Consider the following 23319-nt stretch of genomic DNA (forward strand, 5'->3'; position numbering starts at 1 on the left):
AACTCACAGTGAGAACGGTTTTTCCCAATTCTGCGTCTTCGCTGATCACGGCCGAGTATATGTCTTGGTTGAAGACGGGACTGTTGTCATTAACGTCGGTCAGGTTGATGTTTACCGTGGCCATGTCGCTGAGCGATGGCGTGCCTCCGTCCGTAGCCTCCACTGTTAGATAAAACTCATGAGCTGTTTCATAGTCCAAAGGTTCGATCACGAAGACACCACCTGCAGAGGGGAAAATGTATAATATTCAATATTAGCTCAATAACAATGAAATTAATTTAGGTATTAATCAGTAAATTATAGTTGCCTACTGTATATATTAGAACAAATGTTGCCACACAAAATGTTGACTTTTATTTACTTCTACTCGTATGCATGCAAATGTGGGAGCACAGGTATGCAAACATGTTTTATACATTTAATTGGCCAAAACACAGTCTAGACAGATGTCTGCTCACCTGTATGAGGATCGACGCGGAACGCTCCCCTCTCATTTCCGCTAATGATGGCGTATGTAATCTCTGCACCTGCTTCAGCGTCTCGGCTGGCAGCGTGTACCCGCAGCACCTGAGTGCCAACAGACACATCCTCAGCGACCGTGGCCGTGTACTCACGACGCTCAAAGACCGGAGGGTTGTCGTTGATGTCCAAGATGGAAATGCTAATGGTAGTAACAGAGGAGAGATGCCGTGGTGATCCACGGTCGGTGGCTTTGGCTCGGAGGGTGTAAAGCGGCTGAAGCTCGCGGTCCAGGGGATGAATTATTCGCAGGACGCCAGTCTCTTCCTCGATAGAGAAAACGCCGTGGGCCGAGTCCAGCAGGGAATAGAAGATCTCTGCGTTAGAATCTAAAAAAAATATATAAATAAATCTGAGTTAACATCATTTTTGTGGTGATTAACATTATGCTATGTTGCTTGGGCTTATCTTGTTTTAAAGTGCACCTATTTCATTGCTAAAACAATTATTTTGTGTATTTGGTATAATACAATGTGTTCGCGTGGTTTATGGTAAAAAAAACACATTATTTTCCACATATCGTACATTTTTGTAACTCATTGATTTGAAAAGCGCTGTGTCCCTGATTGGCCAGCTAATCTGTACATTGTGATTGGCCTGAATACCAATCACAATGGTCACAGGTCAGCTGGATATGTGACGCTCCTTACCATGTTTGAAAGATTCGGTCACAATGCAATGCTAACAGGAGTTAACTTACAGGCTGTGTCCGAAGCGGGAGGAATTATGATTATGTTGATCTTGTCTACGTCACCAATCCCAGGAAGTAAACTGATGCCTACAATCCGTGTGTTTGTTGTAGTCCAAGAAAAGAGATTTAAGATGATAACTCGCATCATTTACTTTGGGGTTTCTACCTTTTGCATATCATTAACATGAACTAATACACACTTACATACCAAAGCAAATGTAAAATTGTGAATCGGAATATAGGTGCTCTGTAAACTCATACTTATTTATTTACATTTATGCATTTGGGAGAAGTTTTATCCAAAATGGCTTAAGGCCGAAGTATGCTCCATTTTTTATGCGTAGGCGAGGGTTTGCGTAGTGCGCAATGCAATTTTTGCCATCAGAAGAGTGCGCGCATACTGTATACGCACCACTAAACTTTTTAAAACCCAGCGTACATTGTACACATAGGTTGTGCATGTGCCTACAGGAAAATGTAGTAGGTAGCCCAGGAGATGCATTGCGTTTTGTCGTGTACACATACGACTCAAATAAACTATATTTATTTGCGCGTACACGTAAAAAAACGGACTATAGACGGTTTCATCGGACGCACGAGGTACACAAGTCTGGATCCGAACCTTACTTCCGGTTTCGTTTTTTTAATGGTCTGACTAGTTGCTAAACTGATCCCTTGAACAAATGCCTCGTCGAAAATAACAAATGTTTTGGTTTCCTAGGTAATCTATGTGTTGTTGTTTGCTTGTTATATAAATAAGCTACGTTTAAAGAACTTTGTTGTTATTTATTCTAAGCGAAGTTTACCGGAAGTTACGTGCGGACCGTGACAGCCGCTTGTTTATGTTGTTACTGCTCAAACGGTCTATACTCCAGGCTTTACAGTGCATATACATTATTGTTTATTAATTCAGTATGTGTGTTCACTGGGAATCGAACTCATGACTTTTGCGCTGCTAATGCAATGCTATACCAATTAAGCTAAATGAACTCATTACTTTAATAATGTTCTTTTAATAAAGTTCAAAATGGATAATATAACAACCACATATCTTATTATAAAAAGGGAATCAATTCACAAACATTACCAACGCATGAATACATTTTGCCAAATAAAAACAATTCAAAGCCTCTTGCAGCTACTGTATAATGTGCAACTGCATCATCATACTCTCCGCTCTGATGTCTTATAAATTCATCCTACAAAACAATCTGCGGTGAAACCTCTGGTCCAAAGCTGTATATTAAAAAGTCTACTTATGTGTGTATCAGGGGTACTTTTTTATTAGGAATAAATACATGTGCAAACAAACAAGACAGAGATAGAGCCCGCTAATCCCTTTAATGCATTTCTGAGTAAGCCTCATTTGTGAAGAAACAGTCACTCATTATAGTCGGTTAACACAAACTGTTGTGTTGTACAACGCTGCAGTCACACCAAATTACTGGTGTTCATGACAGTGTGATATAATATAAGCCTACTGATCAGTGAATACATTCTTTGTGTGTAATAGCTGTAAAATGTTTTACAGCTGTAATATCCAATGTTCTACAACATCATTATATCACACAAATGTCTTTTACAGCACCGTGCTAACATCATAATTTCGACTCGAATCAATATTTCACGTCCACTTGTTTACTTATTTAATAAGTAGGCGTGTAATAAGTGTGATAATGTACAATATGGGCTTCAAAACGATACCCCTCTCTGCTTTGCTTCAGGGTCATAATCACCCTGTCTGGATTTGTTTTGCGATGATGATAGACATTTCCTTTAAAGACTTCACATCAGGGGGTTTACAAAAGGCATCTGATGTTGTAGTTAAAGTTTGGGCCACTGATGCTGGGAAATGACGGAGGGAAGTGTGGAAGATTGCTTTTGTTTATGCTGGGCTTATGTGAAATAGAGCCTATCTGATTGAGGATAAAGAATAATAATGGAAAGAATGAGTGCAAACAGAAAACAAAGTAATTAAGTGGAAACGAGTAAAAGACAGAAAGCGAGAGGTTTGTCGTCTTTTGGATTAGAGGTGCTGCTCTTTTTGAATGTGAATGTAAGATTGTTTTAGTCTATGAAAAGCTAATGTCTAGGTAAGAGATAATGTATAGGCAGCAGGTTGTTATCGCAGAAAGAGCAAATATAGGAAAAGCAGATATTTTATTTGCTCATTTTAAAAAAATAAGGACCTTTCGTGATGAAAACATGTTTACTTTCGGTTTTAATATAGGACAAGACGTTCAAATTTTATGAACACACTATTTGGTTTAATCATTTGTAAATATAATGCCGGATATGTTATTAAAAGACATATTTATATTTCGTTTTGTGTAATATTAAACTGTACGCGTCAAAATGATTTGCAGCATCCGGGTTACCGTGTGTTATTAGTTTTGAGCGGTAGTATCGTATACCACAGTTACAACAGACATTGCTCTGGTAGTTATTTTAAGACATTTGACAGGTTAGGTGTGCGTTTGTCGAAAAATAATGCATACCCATGTGTACCTGTGCATTCACACCAGACGTGGTAGAGGCGCAACAACGCGCTATATGCGCGTAGATGGACGGTTAAACATTTTGAGTTTGCTAGCTTCATTCGCGCGTGGAAGCCGCGCGTGAAATTCTAGTCATTCGAGACATTCACGAGGAAATTCGCTTCATGGGAGGGGCTTCTGCGACTCCGCTCGCTTCCTGTAATCACGTCACTACTAGAGCAAGCTCCTGATTGGTTAATGCGCCGCAAATATCCGCCAAAGTTCCGATTTTTCAAGTGCATTTGCGCTTACCATCGCGTCTTTGTATTGACTTAACATGTAAATCATTCGCGCTTGGTGCCTCCACCGCGTTTGGTGTGAATCCAGAGTAAGGGTTTGGTCTTGTAATGTTCATGTCTTTTATTTTGAAGTTCTTGTTTCATGTTCAGGTCTTTAATTTTGATAGTCACAGACATGTCTGTCTCTTGTTTCCCTATTCCCTGATCTGTCATGTTCTGATTGGTTCCCTGTCTGTATATAAGCCCTCTTGTTTCCCTTTGTCCTTGTCAAGCTTTATTTTAATGCAAGGTATCTGCTGTAGGTTCATGCCATGCAATGTCTTGTCATGTTTTGAGTTTGTTTATTTAATGTTGTTTTATTTAATAAACTGCATTTGGGTCTACAACTTATCCCCTCACATATATGGATATCATTACATCATGTAACATTTCTCAACCAATCATAATAAAGCGTTCAACAGCCCCGTGGTATAAACATTGATAAACTTACCAGCGTCGAGGTCAGAAGCGTACAGGCGGGCCACGGGCGTGTTTATCTCCGTGTTCTCGAACACAGTGAAGGTGTAGAGGTCAGAGGTAAACAGCGGAGCATTGTCATTGACATCTTCGACTGTGATTTCGACGTCTGCTTCACAAAATCGCCCGCCTCCGTCCACAGCGCGCACCTTTATCTTGTGCACCTCCTCTTCCTCTCGATCCAATGGGAGCAGTGTTTTTAATTCACCTGGTAAAACAAAAATACACTTGATTATGCGTTTCACAGACAGTTTTTTCTTTCTGTCTTCTTGAGGCATCATTGGCAATAAAATCTAAGGATTCACTACGTTTTTTGTACCTGCAGTCTAATGCACAGATGCCATTTTTCTTCTACCATCTGACTACATAAGCTATCACAAAGAGTTTATTGCTTTCTCGTTCTTCACGTCTGCAGTGCTGTCGCTTGCTAAAAAACTCAAAATTCACCCTCCATCGATCACCATGAACATCAGCCGGCGCTACGCTAATGAATAAGACACAATCCAATTCCATTCCAAACTATCTCATCTGTCAAGTCAACAGAACACTCAAGGAACGCTCTCAAAGCAAAGCAGTTTATTTTATCAGCAACCAAGGGTGACAGTCGTATCTTTTACGATGAAAAGATCTGACCTAATAATATCAGCATGCATGTCCGTGTGTGCCATTTATCTGTGAGGGGGCACAGTTCTTTTGTGTCCGATAGGTGACTCTGTGCCAGCTGTTCGGTGTGCCGTCCCTTCAGCTGGAGAACTGGAATCAATGCAGAGTGACTAATGGAGAGCTAAAATCATCCTTGCACACAACAGCTTTACGAAATGGAAAAGATTAAACAGAGTAAGGGGGATGGTGGGAAATAAAAGATATAACAAAGAAGGACAGAGTGCAGTCTGCATGTGGGTTGCTCTGAGAAAAGGAAGAGAGAAAAAGCAACCACCAGCTTTCAAAGGTCTGGCTGGCTCGCTCAACGGCACTCTTGGCATCGCTAACTTGTAATAATGCTTCCCTTCATTTCCACGATGGAATCGAAAGAAAAAAGTGAAGAAAATCCTCCATGTTCACTAAACCCACACAGATGAACAGTAGCACTCCTTCAGCCTTCACACTCCGAGTTATCAAAGAGCCAGTGAGTTGCGCCTTTACAATAGCTTTTGTGTTACATCAGTGTGACGCCGTCACAAACCCACTGTTGATTCCTGCCCTCCTTCCGACTCTAACCAATGTTTAATTCAGACAATTGAAGGAGTCACGCTGACACGCTTTAATAGCCAAAGTGGAACGGCTAACAAGCCGAAATGTTTTGATAAAACATTTTGCACGTTTGCTTTAAGCTACGTACTTCTCTGGAGCGTGCCAACCGCAAAGTAGAATAGAATAATGTCACAGTAACAAAAGCCCAAGGGTGTACCCCCTCCATTGAAATTATAAGAGTAATTAAATGGGAACGATCATTATAGTTTTTTAAACGTACCACAATGTGTTTGACTGCAGGCACAAGCAAACGAGGTTGAAAATAGCTGTTCTGCGTCAACGTATGTGGCATATTTTCGGCTGGCTGAAAAACTCATTCTGTTCCGTTCAATGCAATGCCTTATAATGGCAATTGTCGAAAGAAAAATTTTATTGACCCCTGCCTTTACAATGTTTGGAATACAAACAGTATTAGTCATATTGTGGACCAATTGCCAAAAACACATACACAAATTTTCTCCAAGCAATGCAACAGTGCAACCACCATTAAAGCAATAGTTCGCCCACAAATGAAAATTATCCCATGAATTACTCACCCTCAAGCAATCCGGGTTTAATATCCATCATCTTTCAGATGAACACATTTTCAGTTATTTCAGAAAGCTTTATAACTGTTTAATATGGGGTCTAACTCCTTCAAACCCAAAGAATGGGCATCCAACCTTTGCAAAAGTAATCCACACGGCTCAAGGAGGATAAGTAAAGGTCTTTTAAGTCCAATTTATAGTTGTGCGTCAGGTCTACGCCGTAGGTTATCCGTAGCCTCTGCATAGCCTGAGGTGCACCTCGTAAAATTTTTAACAGCGGGTCAGTTCTACGTGGACCGCAAGCGCTGTGATTGGTCCACTAAAACCCCTCCCATCAGGTAAACAAAATGTTGTGTTTTTGAAGAAACCTACTTTGAGAGGTGATAAAAGAGAACTAATGAAGGTAGGATGAAAGTTTTTTTTTTAAATCAGAGGGTCCGTTCTTTCATTTGATATATTGTATGTATATATATTTAAAGAAGAGCATTTTCTGGAAGGCATTAAACTTTTTTGAAAATCATGAAAAATGCTGGCGCTGGCTGGCAACTTTTTTTAAAAACGCTGGTGGGGAAAGAGTTACAGTAAGAGTAATTGATGCCATTTTATAAGAGAAATATCAATTTTTAAAACTTTACAAACGAAAATAACTAGCTTCCAGTCACGACGTCATCTTGGACTGTACCAATGGATGTGTAGCTATAACAACTCACAATGCACGGTTTTCGTGGCAGTCTTCTCTCAATGAATCTTACGCAATGAACAGGACGCATAATGTGTATTGGCCCCTAATATAAGCTAGTTATTTTCGTTTGTAAAGTTAAAATATGGATATTTCTCTTACAAAATTGCATTGATTTCTCTCAGAAGACCTTTATTTATCCCACTGGAGCCATGTAGGTTATGTTTGCAAAGTATGGATGCACATTATTTGGATTTGAAGGTAATAGAACCCATATTAAACATTTCTAGAATAACTGAAAATGTGCTTGTCTGAAAAAAGATGGACATATGCATCTCGAATGGCTTGCGGGTAAATAAATCATGGGTAATTTTCCTTTTTGCGCAACCTATCGCTTTGCTCTGTTCTATGTTACAGCCCTGCCCATTTTCCTCATTTTGTTTGTGTGAGATTGCAGGTACAGAGGCTCCTCCTTGATGGGCGGGACTCCAGTGCAGATTATTGGCACCTGTGGCACCCTATTTAAGAGGCTCATGGATCTGAGCTTTGTCTCTCTTATTTTTGTTTGTGTTTTTGTTTGAAGAGTGGGTTGATATTTTGTGTTCTCATTTGTTTTCCCCAACTACACAAACCCCATTTTCCAACAGTTATTTAAATTTGTTTCTTTTATTATTCTTTAATATTTTGACCCTAGACATTATTTGATTAACCTGAAATAAATTATAACTTCTTCATTGAAACACATATTTGTCTAAGTGTCCTCTTTATGTTGTGACTTTGAGCCGGGTCGTAACATTTACAAAAGACTTATTGGGCCTAGTAATGAATTTATAGATGCAAATAAGTACCTGTCTCAGCGTCTATGCTGAAGCGTTCTGATCCGGACCCAAGCAGCTCATAAGAAATCTGTGCGTTGGAACGGATGTCAGCATCTGTGGCAGAGACCTGCAGGATCAGCCTACCAGCGGGGGAGTCCTCTGGGATGTTCTCCATATAGAGTGACTGCGGAGACAAAACGGAGACATTTGAAGAGAGGAGGTGACATCATAGATGGGATGGTAAGGACAAAAAGAGTCCAAGATTTTCACTGCGGGAGTCCTATTAAATTAACATTTTTAAAGAAGGAATGCAGTATATAATAGAAGCACATTTTGTTTTACAAAAACTTCCATAAAGCTCTCGCTGTGCAAAATCACCCTCTTTGTTTCTTAAACGCTGCATTCCACATAAGGACCTTTTCAAATCCCCACTGACATTCTCTTTTTCTCTCTAAGTCTCGTCCCATTTAGCATGCACAGCGGGTAGGCAGCACCCTCCCCTAACTGACAGAGTCAGACTACATGACATTTTGCTGCAATGCACTTCCTTATACACACACACGTACACACAAAACTAACATTCATACCTTCTCACAAATTGGGCTGTTGTCGTTGGCATCCAAGACCTTGACTTCAACCACAGCCTTGGCTGTGAAGGTCCCGTCAGTGGCAGTGATGTTCAGCAAGTAATTGTCCCTCTCCTCCCTGTCCAGAGGTTTCCGCACAGAGACCTTCCACTCGCCTTGAGTGTGCTCAATGCCAAACTGCCCCAAGGGGTCTCCACCTTCAGAGAGGAAATGTTAGAAATGTCAATCAAACGAATTAACGTGATCGGCAGTTAAAATGACTATGCATTTGGAGGCTATTTTTAATAATCACATATGTGTAGCAACTTTAGTAATGACTCAATTTTCTCTGCTTATAGTTCACAGGGCTCTGTTAAATATCAAAGACATCTGAGCAACGAGTATTCTGCAGCATTTGGCAAACTTAGTGTCTATGTAAATAAGTGGTAAGGTGACAATTTTTGTCATCACTCAACGATCAGGCGAAGATGAGTGGATGTAATGAGACAGTTTTGCGTGCCAAGAAGTGTTCATCTCATCTCCTGCTTGGCATAGATGTTCTCACAAATTAATTATCACCAGAGGTGAAACATTCCTAGTTCGGTCCAAACGTGTTATTGGGAAAATGATTTAATTTTCTATTTATAATCTTTTTGTGATCCAAGTATTATTTTTGCCTTGGCTTTATATGTCTTCCCTACAGATGTGTGATATGAGAGAAGTAGTTTTAAACTTCTCTTCATTTTTTATTAAAAATGTCCTAAAATGACATTTGAGTTAAAGGGGATATTTCAAAAGAATTTTTTAAGATGTAAAATAAATCTTTCGTGTCCACAGTGTGAAGTTTTAGCTTAAAATACCATATATATAATAATTAATTATAACATGTTACAATTGCCACTTTGTAGGTGTAAGCAAAAATGTGCCATTTTTGGATGTGTCCTTTTAAATGCAAATGAGCTAATAAAATGCAAACACTAATCGCCATGATGGTGGTTTGTTGACATTGAAATCCAATTGTGCTGCCAATAATTTTTTCTCTCTCTCTTTCTATCTGCACTAAATGGTAGTGCTGTAATTGGACAGTGCAGATTAAGGGGCGGTAATATTATAATAAGATGCCCTTTTGACATCACAAGGGGACCAACATTTCAATTACCAATTTTTAACATGCTTGCATAGAATAGTTTACAAAAACTATGTAACTTGGTTGTTCTTTTTCACTTTTTTTAGGTTAGAAGCACTTGCGACCCAATTATAGCACTGAAACATGGAAAAAGTCAGATTTTAATGATATGGCCCCTTTAAAATATACTACAGTAAAAAAGAATGCTTACCTGTGATGAAGTAGTTGATTTGTTTGTTATTGTCCTCTGTGTCCAAGTCTGTAGTGCTAAGTATGGCAATAACTCCCCCGGGTGGGTCATCTTCGCTTACTGTGCCCTTATAGATCTCTGCTGTGAAACGTGGTGGGTTGTCATTCACGTCTACCACTGTGACATCCACCTTGGTAGTGGCAGTCAGCTGTGTCTTGTCTCCACGGTCAGTGGCCAACACTGAAACTGTGTACTTGTTTCTGTTTTCGCGGTCGAGTTCCTTCAACGTGCTTATCCATCCGGTCTCACTATTGATGGCAAACAATTCAGCAATGTCTCCTGATTCTTGGTTGGTATCCAGATTGTACACCACTTGTCCATTAGTACCCGAGTCCAAGTCTGTGGCCTTAACCTGCATAACTGGGGTACCACCTGGGAGATTCTCCACTACGAAAGCTTCATAAGGGTTTGACTCAAAGAGGGGTCGATTATCGTTGACATCCTTGACCTGGATGCTGATGTCTACAGAGGAGACAATTTTGTTGCCTTCGTATTCACTTTGCGCTTGCAGGATTAGCTGATACCATTTGGTGCTCTCGTGGTCCAGCTTCTTTTCCAGCTTCAGAGATCCAGAGTCAGGGTCAACCACGAATACTTCATCCTGGTTGCTCTCAGGAGTATTCCCTTTCACCAAACTGTAAACGACAAGCTGATCGCTCTCCACCTGAATGACATCTATTTCTGAACCGAGAGGAAGATCCTCATCGATGGCAAATCTGTAGTGAGACTCTACGAACTTTGGCACTGGGACTTCAGGAGCAAGTATCTTGACATACACCGGAACAACAGAGGACTTGGTGGGATTGCCGCCATCTTTCGCTCGTATAAGAAACGTGTATTGCTGGTTTTCCAATCCAATGAGGCTTTCCTTTGTTACAATGACACCACTGAACTGGTGGATTTCAAAATTCTCCTCAACATTATCTGCATCTGCTTCAATAGAATATGTAATGTCTGCATTACTGCCTTCATCCATGTCGGAGGCGGCAATCCTAAGTATGGTTGTTCCTCTTGGCACGTCAGAAGCCACATTAACTCTGTAATCAGCAGCTCTGAACTGTGGAGCATTATCATTGATATCCGTTAAAATCACATTCACAGTGCAGAATCCAACTTTGCCACCACCATCCTTTGCGATTAAAGAAATCGGAATTACTTTCTCCAGTGGGTTCTCTCGATCGAGACTCTCTAAGGTAAAAATTTCTCCATTTTCAGAGATGGAAAACTTGTCTTTAGCAATGTCATTTACTATATGGTAGGTGAGTTTTCCGTATGTGCCTGAATCCTCATCGGTTGCTTGAGCTTCTGCCACCAACGTTCCAACTGGGGAGTTCTCGAGGAGCTCAACCACATAATCCACCTGGTTAAAGGTAGGATTGTGGAAGTTAGCGCTAATAACATTAACTTTTACAACAGCTGAGCTTCTGAATACACCATCTGATACAGACACATTGAGGTTGTGGAGAGACTCCATGTGGGGTTTACGGTGGTTAGATATGACTATGGCTCCAGAGGCAGGATCTATTGCGAAGTTTTGCTCTTCATTTCCAGAAATGATTGAAAACTCAAGTCTACCACTATCTGAGCTGTCAGCATCTGAAGCCTGAACCTGGGTGACAAAGTGGCCTCGGGGTGCCAGTTCGCTGACTGTGGCTTTATATAGGTTTTGTGAGAAAACTGGAGCATTGTCATTAAGATCTGTTACATCAATTAACACTGTGACTTCACTTGAAAGTGCAGGCACTCCACCATCCACTGCTTTAACTGTCAGCTTGTGTGAGGCTTTTTCTTCGTGGTCAAGCATGCGGGCTGTCCAGATTGTGCCTGTGTCACGGTCAATGCTAAAGTAATCTGAGCTCTTGTCTTTATCTTCGACAATCTGGTAGAAGAGTACTTTATTGTTACCGGTGTCATCATCTGTAGCTGACACTTGTAATACGGACGTTCCGATCACCAATGCCTCAGAAAGACTTGCGTTGTACAGTTTAGTGTGGAACACAGGTGGGTTGTCATTAACGTCCTCCAAGACTATGTCAACGAAGACTTCAGCTTTGGCACCAGTTAGAGAATCTGTGGCCCTTACGCTAAGTTTATAGGCTGGGTGTTTCTCGAAATCTAAAGGCTTTACGACCTGAATGACGCCGGTATTGAAGTTGATAGAGAATTGATTGAGAGGATCCCCTTCTGTAATAGTGTACACAATTTTGGGGCCTTCAGAGTCATTGGCCTGAATGTGCGCAATAGGTGTTAGTAATTGTATATTCTCCGGGATCTCCAGACTGTAGAAGGCTTTCTCAAACACGGGCATTGCTTTGTTCACAACCATTATTGGCACATCAACAGTAGAGGACAGTGCTGGTTCACCTTCATCTCTGGCCACGACTGTGATTACAAATTCAGTGTCGACATGATCCTTTTCAAGTTTCTTTTTAAGAGATATCTCTCCATCGAGGCTGATCTGAACATACTCATTTAGCTCCTTAAGGTGGTAGTTTATCTCCGCATTTCTGTCAATATCTGCATCCATTGCAGTCACTTGTGTAATAGCGTGGCCCACTTCAGTGTCAACCTGGACAAGCGCTTGATAGGGTAAATTGACAAACACAGGTGGGTTATCATTGATGTCCTCGATTATGACAGTGACAAGCACGTGAGCTATGTCAGATACCTTGTCTTCTCGGCTCACCTCCACAACAATATCAAATGTGTTTTGCTCTTCTCGATCAAAGGGTATGCCTGTGGAGGACAGTACTCCTGAAGTACGGCTGATCTTGAATCTTTTATCAGGATTCAGAATGGTGTAAAACAAAGGTTCATTCACTTGGTTTCCCACTGCAGCTATTACAGCTAAAGTCTTCGTCTCTAAGCTATTTTCTGGCACAGATGCCTTGTATGATTCTTGTGTGAACCTGAGATTGCTCTCCTTATTCTCTCTGACATTTATTTTTACTAAAGCTGTTTTAGAAAACCTGCCATCAGACACTCTCACTCTCAGCTCATACCTGCTTCGAAGCTGAGTGACATTTTGAATAGTGATAACCCCTGTGACTGGGTCCATTTTAAACTTTTCCCCTATATTTCCTTCAATAAGAGAATAAAAAAGCCTTGAATTCAGAGCGGAGTCTGCATCTGTGGCGTTGACTCTGATCACCTCTACTCCTTTGTAAGTCGGCAGTAAGACTGTGGTTTCATACAGGTCCTGGATAAATTGTGGTGGGCAATCGTTGACATCAATGATCTCAATTGTCACATTGGCAGGGTTTTCTGAAAAATGACGTGGGACTCCCATGTCATGGACTTGAACAGAAAAGCGAAACATGGACCTTTCCTCATAGTCCAGTTCACTTATGGTTCTGATTGCTCCAGTGCTGGAGTCAATGGCAAAGTAATTATGGGCAAACGGCTCAACGATCTGATAGACCAGCCTGGAGTTTGCATCACGGTCATTGTCTAAAGCACGGATGACGAGTGGTGTGTTGTCTTTTGTGAGGACCACACTGTTGACCGGAGAAGACTCACTGATCTTTCCAGTGAACTCGTCTTGAATGAATGCAGGTGCGTTATCATTCTCATCCTTCAAGTGAATCAGTAAAGTAGTGTTACTAGCCAGACCGGCCATATTAGTTCCCTGAATGGTTAATTTGTATGATGGAATAGTCTCGTAATCCAAAACCGAATGGGTCACAACTACTCCCGAGTTAGGGTTGATATCAAATGCTCCGTTTATATTTCCGTCTTTAATCTGGTAGAACACAGATGACTGGCTGGTAGCGGTAACCAGACTAACAAAAGTTCCAGGTGATGCAGTTTCGCTAACCTCAGCAGAAAACTCTTTTTCTGTGAATTTCGGCATGGCATTGTCTGAAATTGTGACAGTTATGTCGACAGCGGCGGTAGCACTAAGAGATGGTGTGCCTTTGTCAGTGGCTTTCACAGTTAGCTCAAATTGGTTCTTGTTGCTGCGGTCCAGCTCCTTTGCCAAGGTGATGGTGCCCAGGACAGGATCAATGGCGAATGAATTGGCAACATTTCCTACGAAAGAAATACAATAAAGCCGCATCAAACAACTTGCCAAAAAGATATTGATCTTCATTGTCAGAACTGTTTAGATCTTATTAACATTAAACTTGTGGTGTCAAACATGCTGCTTAAAGATGAAATAAACATTATGGATTTACTTGTTGAGTATTTAAAATGACATCTTTGTATCTGTTTGTTTACCTTCAAGCTGTATTTATACAACAACTTGACAGATTGTATATTTGATTTTGCAGTTAGCCATGGAAAGCAGTCATTCAGTATGTGATCTATGTGAACAATGTTTGCAGTCTCACACATTCACTACATTTCAATCTGTAATCTCACATATTTCAAATATGCGCATTCTTAAAAGGGCACTTGACATCATATTTGCGCTATGCTTTGCTTTCAAAACCCTCACACAGTTTGGTGGGCTGCAGGACCCTTGGCTGATACACTCATTATCTCCCACACTTTGAACTCTAAGTGGCTATTATGAGCCTCCGCATTGCTGTGGCTTTCTCGCTGAGACCGTGTGATAAAACAGCGAGTTTTGACGGACTTGTCTTTCATGTCCAGATCTCCACTAATTTCATATAGTCTGGTCTTAATATGTTGTTTCCTAAACCAAGTAGTCAAGAAATTATTAGATCAATCAAATTAATTACCTGACTCGATGCTGTAGACGATCTCAGCATTCTGGCCTTTGTCTTTGTCAAGGGCAGTGACTTGAAGCACAGCAGAGCCAATGGCAGCAGACTCGAACACGCGGCCCACATACGGTGAGCCAGAGAACCACGGCGCATTATCATTGGTGTCCTGCACGTTTACAATCACACGCACCAGGTTTCGCTTCACAGGGATGTCTTGATCACGAACCTTCAGTGTGAAAGGGTATGAAAATGAGGTAGGGGCAAATCTTTAACCTCTTAATAAGTTTAAAAACACATCAAACTTGTACGTTGAGATATAAGAGACATGTAAGAGATTCTCTTTAGTTTAGAATTAATAAAAGCAAACAGGATTTTTTTTAGGAGGGATAGCTGAACATTTTAAAATCAATCAAGGAAAAAGAAAAGATTAGGCCAGTGGTTCCCAACCTGGGGTATGGGCCCCCCTAGGGAAACCCCCCCCCCCATACAGGGGAACGCGCATAATCCGAAATGCTTTGAGCTCAAAAAAAGAGGTGCATAAATTTTCCACTTTTTTATTATATGCTAACATTGTTAAAATATGTAAAATAATTATTTCAATTTTGCTCGCTCTCTCAACATGCTGGTCAACATAGAGGGTTTGGGGGGCTCAGATAATCGTATATGTAGTTAGAGGGGGCCCTTAAGGAAAAACCATTGGATTAGGCAATATAATTTTGTAATGTGGAAGACCACATGACCTTACCATGACAGTTAGTGTATGTTGATGCATGGTTTCATGGTCCAGTCTCTCCGCCGTGTATAGCACGCCACTTCCGGGATCTAATCGGAACTTGCGTAGGCTGAATGGATCAGTGCTGCTGAGGAGGGTGTAAGTAAGCTTGTTCTTCTCATCCTGGTCTGTTGCTGAAATTTGTAACACCTCTGTCTCAGGTGGAGTATCTTCAGGGACGTTTACTTCATACTTGGGCTTAGAGAACTGGGGACGATGGTTGTTGGTGTCGATCACTTTAATAAGAACCTGTGAAAATGTAAAAGATTTAGAAAGTGTATTTGGCTGCTTGAACTAATTTTTGTGAGCATGATATTACTATTCAGAATAAGTGCGTACCAATGTACATTACATTGATCACAGAACTGAAATATTACATGGAACAATTCACATATGGCCTGGAAATACCAGACAGGCAAACGGAGAGATTGAATGACATCATTATTATTATTATTATTATTAATGTATGTGGACCAACAAGATTTTAAATGAAAGTATGCAGATTTACCACAGCTGATCAGTGTTTAGCACTTTAAACAACACTAAAGAGGTATTGTGGATCAATGCAAAAAAATAAATAAATCACACAGCACTTGATAGTACTGCGAATGTCTCATGCCTCCTATAATGGCTGCTTTGATATTGACCGGATCAATACCTAGTAACACCGCAAATATTTCAAATGCTCGGTTATTAATCATCTATTCAGTAATCGATGTTGGCAAACCTGTGCACATCCAGAGGAGTTGTGACTGGGTGATAAGAAAGCTGCAATGACATAACATGTTGACATTTCCGCTGGTAAACAAGCATTGCATGCAGAACGCATGGGTTGTGTTTAATTCACAGAAGGAAATGCCGCAACTATGTTACTGCATGCTCATAAAGAAATTCTTAATACATAAACACACATACACCACTAAAATTTACATAAAAACACAACACACACTGCATCTTTACACACAGGCTTATGCAATTGCGAGCCACGATTCTGAGTCACAAAAACCCAAAGGCACATCATCTGTTTGAAGACACACGCTAAACATTGCCCCTTCGTTTTTTTTTCTATGAAAATCTACCTTCTATCTGTTTGGCTTAAGGGTGAGAGCTCCATACATACAGTAATACAGCTGGAAATGCTATCAATAAATAAAGGCTGCATGTGCATCCATGAGCAGTTTTAACAACCAGACATATTTTTATAAGCTCGGGACTGAGAACAAAAGAGTAAACACAAGAAGTTTAGCATGCCAACCATCAGGGGGCAGTGTTTTACACAAAAAAAGCTTAGTGGATCCACTAATTTAAACCAGGCATCTTTTTTAAATGGATCGGCCAAACACATGTCGGTTTAGCCAAAGACTGTTCAGAGTCAAAGATGCTTTAATGTCATTTCAACATTATAAATAGTGTAATAAAAAACTACATCCGGACCACATACGACAACACAGGATTGACAGGAGGATGCTGTGCTTAATAATAAAAAACAACACAGTGCTACACAAGACAGTAACAGCACTAAGTTATGTTACTTATGTTAAATAAGATTCTTTGAGATTGTTTGTTTACACAATCTTTAAGCTGGATTATGTAAGTTAAGTATAAAAGTGTGCAGCTTTCACACATCATTTAATAATCATCATTTAATAATCTTAGAAACACGAGCAGATTTTCATAAACTCTTAATTAGGTGCTCTAAAATGTCAATTTTGCATTACATGAGTTACCGTACTCATCATATGCTTTAGTAATGGATTCAAACTTTTTCATCGCCTCTGTCAAATATGTTATTCCTGTGGAAAATAAATTTACCAACCACGCTTAATGGATGCAGCCAAAAAAAGACATAGCTGTTAGCTGGCACTTGCTGTCTCAGCTCAAGATCAGACCGTGTGGGTGCGAGTGTGGGCAATGCTCACACTCGCCCTGACAGCATCAGCACGTCCTCTGTCCCTAAAAGCACGTTTGGTTTCATCGAACGCCAAAGGTCTGAAAGAAAAATCGTTGCTTTTTCTCTTCTCTCTCGTTCCTTTTCCCCGCACACCTCACCCTAGAGACTCTCCGGCTACCCCTCTCTTTCAATCGTGCCAGCACAGCTAACTGAAAGCAGCGGGTAAACAGATGAAGCTTGTAGCCTGTATTTGTTTAAATCTTGTCCATATAGACGCTTTAGAAACAGGCTTGATGTCAGCAGCATTCACAGCACACAGGACCAAACTCAGCTAATATCTAACAAACACATGGAGGGAAGGACAGATGGAGGGATTGAGAGGAAGTGGTGAGTGAGGCAGCGATTAAAGGAAAAAGATCAGAGAGTGTGAATGACAGATGAAGAGGGATGTGTGTGTGAAAGACAAAACAGGAGAAAGATGAGGAAGAGCAACATTGAAAAATGAGATACTAGGAATGAGAAAACGAATGTAATATATATATAAACATACACCCACACCTACAATGGATGATCACTAAGGGAGTCTCTATTCTACAAGCTAGCAGCATACTATCGAAGAGAAATCCCTTTTCCAACTCCTACAAATATTTAATACATACACAGAAAGTCCTTTCCTCCCACACATTGGCATCTCACATCACTGGGTTAAAATATCTTTGAATCTCTCTCTATGTCTCATACAAAAGCGTTTGATATGTTTTTGGTTTAACTATTATGTCTATTATCTGAGCCATTTATGGTACATTCACATGGGGTGAAAGCGTTAACGCTTTTCATTTACTTTTAATGGGTGACGTCATGCATTATGCAAATAACCTAGTGCGAGCCAGCAAAGTACGTTTAAGCAAGGAGCATGTGTAGCGGCCACTGTGATTGGCTGTTGGCCACGCTTCAGACAAGCCTTTCGTCAAGCATTAACGCTTTTGCCCTGTGTGAATGTACAGATGCACAGATGTCTAAAAAACTTAAACAGGGTTCCCACACCTTAGTTAACTTCAAATTCAAGGACCTTTCAAGGACTTTCCACGTCCAATACCCTAAAATTCAAAGACTAAATGTGGGGACACATTTCAAGTGAGAGCAAGGTTACATCGTGTACATTCCCTTTCGAGGAAACTTGTGCTGCGTCACTGCGGTGACACTTTGGGGACTCCAGGGGTAAGTGCGTCTGAATGTGTATATCAAATTCAACCAATGGGGAGGCTTAACGACAAAGACAGGGTGACGTGGGAGCCAGTAAGTATATCGCTATCTTAAATATTGCCAAAGACGGTGTTACAGGAAGTATGTCAAGGGAGACGCAGCGTCTCGTTCCCTTCTCGGGGAACAACAGTTACATACGTAACCCGAGACGTTTTCATTTCTTTTAAACACAATTATGCAAAAAAGCATTTTGGTATGAATCAACATTCGCATACAGAAGATATAAGCATTTAAAGCGAACAGTTTAGCACTTGTGCTTATAAAGTCTAGAATTTTATGATATTACTTTAGACTACACAGGGAATTGTATGGATTTTTTTCCAGAAAACTTCTTGCATAAAATAGATTCAAGAACTTTCAATGGCCTGTATCTATGAATGTTTATTTTCAAAATCTTTGGATAACTTATAATTATGACCCGGTTGGGACCACCCCAATTCAACAAAATCACATATCCGCTGCTATATCGGATAAACAAACTATACCCATTGTTTCCATAATGCTGGGTTGTTTGGGAAGCTAAACAAGCTTAAATTTCCCTCACAAACAACAACCCATTTCTTTAGTGACGTTGATTTCGTGTCAGCTATTTGTTAGTGTGTGCGTGCACTATTCTGGTTGAAGTGCCCATATAAGGACTTCCACTGTACTTTCAGCTATAAAATGAATATACATAAAGCAATATTGTTTCATGAATTTCTCGTAGTTTTCTAAACTTGTACAAACCCTGGCGAAGTGCATCTGGCACAGAAATACTCTTTTTTGACAATTTGCCTATGTTCAGCATGAAGAATCCAACTCTTTAACTGTGTTAATAAATCAGTATGCATGCAATAGCGTTATACCCCCCCTTTACAAATAACAAACAGAAGTGGGCAGTGTTCATCCAGACCCCGGGTGAGCCATACTTCTCCTCTGTGACATGTCTTGGGGAAAATGGCACAGTTACAAACACACAGAGTTGCCACACATTTTCGCAAAAAAAAAGCCTAAAATAGGATTACACAAAGCGTATGCCTCCCCCTCTGCATTCTTTTCTTCCCTTCCAAAATAATCATAATCCCTCATTGCCTGTCTGAAATGTGGCGCTTTTCTAAAGATTGAGGCGAAAAAGAAACGTGGAGATAAATGGAAAAAGCAACGAAAATAGAGCATGCAGAAGGTCTGGCAAACCCATGTGGAATACACATGACTTTGATTTAAACAAAGATATGCGGCTCTGCGAGTAGGAGAGAGCTAATCGCTTCAGGAGAGGGTCACTAGACGTACAAAGGCAAAAGCAGAGCCTGAAGGAAGATTTGTGATTAAAAACATGTGCATGGTGGTTGGCGAAAGTAAACGACATCCTACAAATATAGCGCACAAAATAAATAAAATGCCCTCTTTGGGTATCTGCTTAAAATGATGTCTTTGTTCAAACTCAACTGGCACACATAGATATAACCAGCTTCATGCCACATGCTGAAATTGATTTCGGACCCATAGTTTACTTATATGCAGAGTTTCCAAAGCAAGGGTTTCTTGTCGGCCGGTCAATGAAAAATAAAAGATAAAATAGGTTTTGACAGATTTGAATCAAATGCATATTACCAATCCATCTTTCTCCTGCTTTGTAAGCCGAGATGAAAGCTTGCAGACATGCACTTAATATCGCCACTGTAGTGTTTTAAGGGCAAATATTTGCCTCATTTGTTCCTTTAGACTGGTTTCCTCTACAGCACCTGGATTTTCGTTTGCAGAGGTATTTGAAAGTGTTGATGGGTATAAACTGGATTTTGTCATTGCTAATTAGTCAGTGAGTTGAAAACTCCTGTCAGGGTGTTCTGATGTGCTAAGGATGTAAAGAAAAAACAAACTGAGTATACAGTCTAGTTCATTTACACCAGCGCTGAGTAAAAAAGAAAGCCTTGACAAATCAAAAGGAGTTCATTAATGGTATCCGGTAGTGTTGCGTGATATGCCCCACAGGGTTCCCACACCTTAGCTAACTTGAAATTTAAGGACCTTTCAAGGACTTTCCAGGTCCAATACCCTCAAATTTAAGGACTAAATGTGGACACATTTCAAGTGAGAGCAAGGTTACCCGTGTTACCTTTTAAGATACTTTGTTACAGTTCCCTTTCGAGGGAACTCGCGCTGCGTCACTGCGGTGACACTTTGGGGACGCCTCCAGGGGTAAGTGCGTCTGAATGTGTATATCAAATTCAACCAATGGTGAGGCTCAATGACAAAGACAGGGTGACGCGGGAGCCAGGAAGTATTTCGCTATCTGAAATATTGCCAAAGACGGCATTACAGGGACGCAGGAAGTATGGCAAGGGAGACACAGCGTCTCGTTTCCTTCTCAGGGAACAACAGTTACATACGTAACCCGAGACGCTTTCATGTGTCAAACAAAAGTATGCAAAAAAGCATTTTGGTATGAATCAACATTCGCATATAGAAGATATAAGCATTTAAAGCGAACAGTTTAGCACGTGTGCTTAAAAAGTCTAGAAATTTTATGATATTATCCTACACTACACAGGGAATAATATGGATTTTTTTCCCAAAAAATACTTGCATAAAATAAATTCAAGCACATTCAATGACCTGTATCTATGTATGTATATTTTCAAAAACTTCTCAGGGCCTTGAACCCCCACCAGATTCACAAACTTTCAAGGAATTCAAGTACCCGTTGGAACCCGTTGGAGTGAGATCGTCCTATTGTCAGCCTGTGAGATTGCCGATACACAATTGTATTATTGCGGGGCAATAGCTTACTCATATCTTTTTACTTATTTATGACAAGCCACTGGATTGATGGACAAAAAAGAAGCTGATTTACTCTAAGGGCAACTGACAACAATCACGACCGCCACCTTCTTAAACATGATGCCATTTATTTCAAGCGTGTCATTTTTAGCTTTGAAATTTCTTGCCAGGGAGCGGGAACATCTAGCTGATTCGCGCCTACCAACCTCTCTAGTGAAAGGAAATGTCATAGTCGCATGAATTACAAGCTCAGGAGCAAGGAAGAGTTTGAGTCGTGTGCATTACAAGCTCTCTCTCGCAAAGAGAGGCCCACAATCTCTTATGCAGGGAAAAGCTTGCAATGTCCAATGGTGTCGCGAGTGTGGGAATGTTAACCTTCATTATTATACGCCAGGTTATATTATATCTTTGGAAACTTGATTTTGATTAGTCAATCGTGACATAAAGATAACAACGGCCAAGAACTGATAACATGGCTTATCAGCGAACTGTGAGTCATATTGATTGGTAAATATAAATATGAAACACTAATAACATATGAACATTTACAATTGATTAAACCAAACCGGATGTTCATCTTGTTTGAACTTCGCACATTGGCCTAAAACAGCTAGGAAACGTTTTTCAATGTGAAAGGTTTGCTGTCATGAAAATGAGTTACTATATATTAAAATATTATATAAATATTATATAAAAAAAATGTTGCTGGGCATAGATTAATCTAATACATAATAAAAGTTTTTTTTTTTTGCATAATATATGAGTTTGGGCTGTGTAATTATTATGTTTACATGCACACACATTCATCTATGTATATAAGAAACATATACATGTGTATTTATATTTATTTATATATATATATATATATATATATATATATATATATATATATATATATATATATATATATATATATATATAACATTTATTAAATGTATGTATGTGTTTAAATAAACATAATTTTACACACAGCACAAACCCATATATTATGCAAAAAAATTAATCTAGATTAATCTATGCCCAGGACTAAAAAAATACATCTGGATGCTAAAAGGGCGTTAAGAAATATTTTGATTCTTGGGTAAAATACTGTATGTTTGTGAGAGTCACCCTTATTGTTGTTCACTTTGAGACTTTAGTTTTATATTATTCTAAATACAAGCCGATAGAAGAGACGATCAGCTGGCAAAACTGATAGCCACCCATCTTTTGATCTATAGCCAGTATTTAGTATTTCCCATCGAAGCCTCAATCTCCCCAGGCTAACAAATACAACTGAGTCTGATAAACCCAACACAAAAGAAACCGAAACCCAGAAAAATCTGAGCATAAGCAGGTCCATCTAAAGCAAGACGCTGCACTGTCTGGACACTGAGCCTTGGGAATGTGAAGACTGTAACTGATTTGAGTTGAAAGGTCTGAGGGTCCAATAATGGCTTTAGATTAAGCATGGGAGATCGAGAGACGCTTTGAAGAACTGAAGCGCAGAGACCTTGTGTTATGTCATTGCCTCTGTGTTTGGAAATGCATTCAAAAAGAAAAAGGGAGAAGATAGATGGGGGGCTTAAGTTTAGGGGCGTGTTTGTTGCTGTTATTTTTGCATGCAAGAATGTACATGTATGTGCACGGTGGTAAGCCTGACCGCAGCGGTCTGCTTGATCACAAGAGAGTTCTGACAGTGTTGGCTAAACATATCCTGGGAGGGGGCTAAAGGGTTTTCTGCAGTCGGCCACAATAGAGGCTCTGTTTGGGCACAATTGTGACCCTCAACCGAAAAGTTCCGCTCATCGGTGACCTCTTTAGAAGCATATGTAAAGATTTACACATGTATAAACTGTGTGACCAGTTTATGGTCACAGAAATGATAAAAAATGCAAACTTGCAAGATCAGAGTCAATGCACGCTATCAAAAGGTGTGGTTAATATCGCTCGCACAAGATAAACTTATAATTTAAGTAAAGGGAGACAGAGCAAGACTGTCAAGAGAGCGAAATGAAAGAGCAAAAGGCCAGACGGCTTTATCCTCCTCACACGTTCCAGGAATGAGACAATGGAAGATTCCAGGAGGCTCAGCCAAAAACTCTCCTTCCGCCAGGCGAAGGAATGTCTGCCAGCATGATGTGAGGTATTTGAAGAAAATTCATGTAGCTAATCACAACTATATGGCTAAACTGTATGGACTCTCTTTCCAAAAGTTTATGAACAAGCCAACAGAATCTAGACCTAAATTCAGCTAAAATCTTA

General features: G+C 40.1%; 1 protein-coding gene across 11 annotated transcripts in view; it reads right to left on the minus strand.

Annotated features, from left to right (window-relative positions):
* Positions 1-23319, minus strand: part of fat1a (FAT atypical cadherin 1a) — a 98122-nt gene that overhangs the window by 18646 nt on the left and 56157 nt on the right. For all 11 annotated transcript variants that reach the window (XR_012368566.1, XR_012368565.1, XR_012368561.1 and 8 more), the window contains 8 exons: positions 15138-15413; positions 14408-14618; positions 9681-13751; positions 8365-8561; positions 7808-7961; positions 4477-4710; positions 459-848; positions 8-222 (listed from right to left, as the gene is read on the minus strand). Coding sequence is in view for 8 of the 11 variants with exons in the window: in XM_073865510.1 (XP_073721611.1) it covers positions 8-222; positions 459-848; positions 4477-4710; positions 7808-7961; positions 8365-8561; positions 9681-13751; positions 14408-14618; positions 15138-15413 (5748 nt within the window). In the remaining 3 variants the exon portion in view is untranslated. The remainder of the gene's footprint in view (positions 1-7; positions 223-458; positions 849-4476; positions 4711-7807; positions 7962-8364; positions 8562-9680; positions 13752-14407; positions 14619-15137; positions 15414-23319) is intronic.

Source organism: Misgurnus anguillicaudatus, chromosome 3, assembly GCF_027580225.2.
Source record: "Misgurnus anguillicaudatus chromosome 3, ASM2758022v2, whole genome shotgun sequence".
Classification (NCBI taxonomy): Eukaryota; Metazoa; Chordata; class Actinopteri; order Cypriniformes; family Cobitidae; genus Misgurnus; species Misgurnus anguillicaudatus.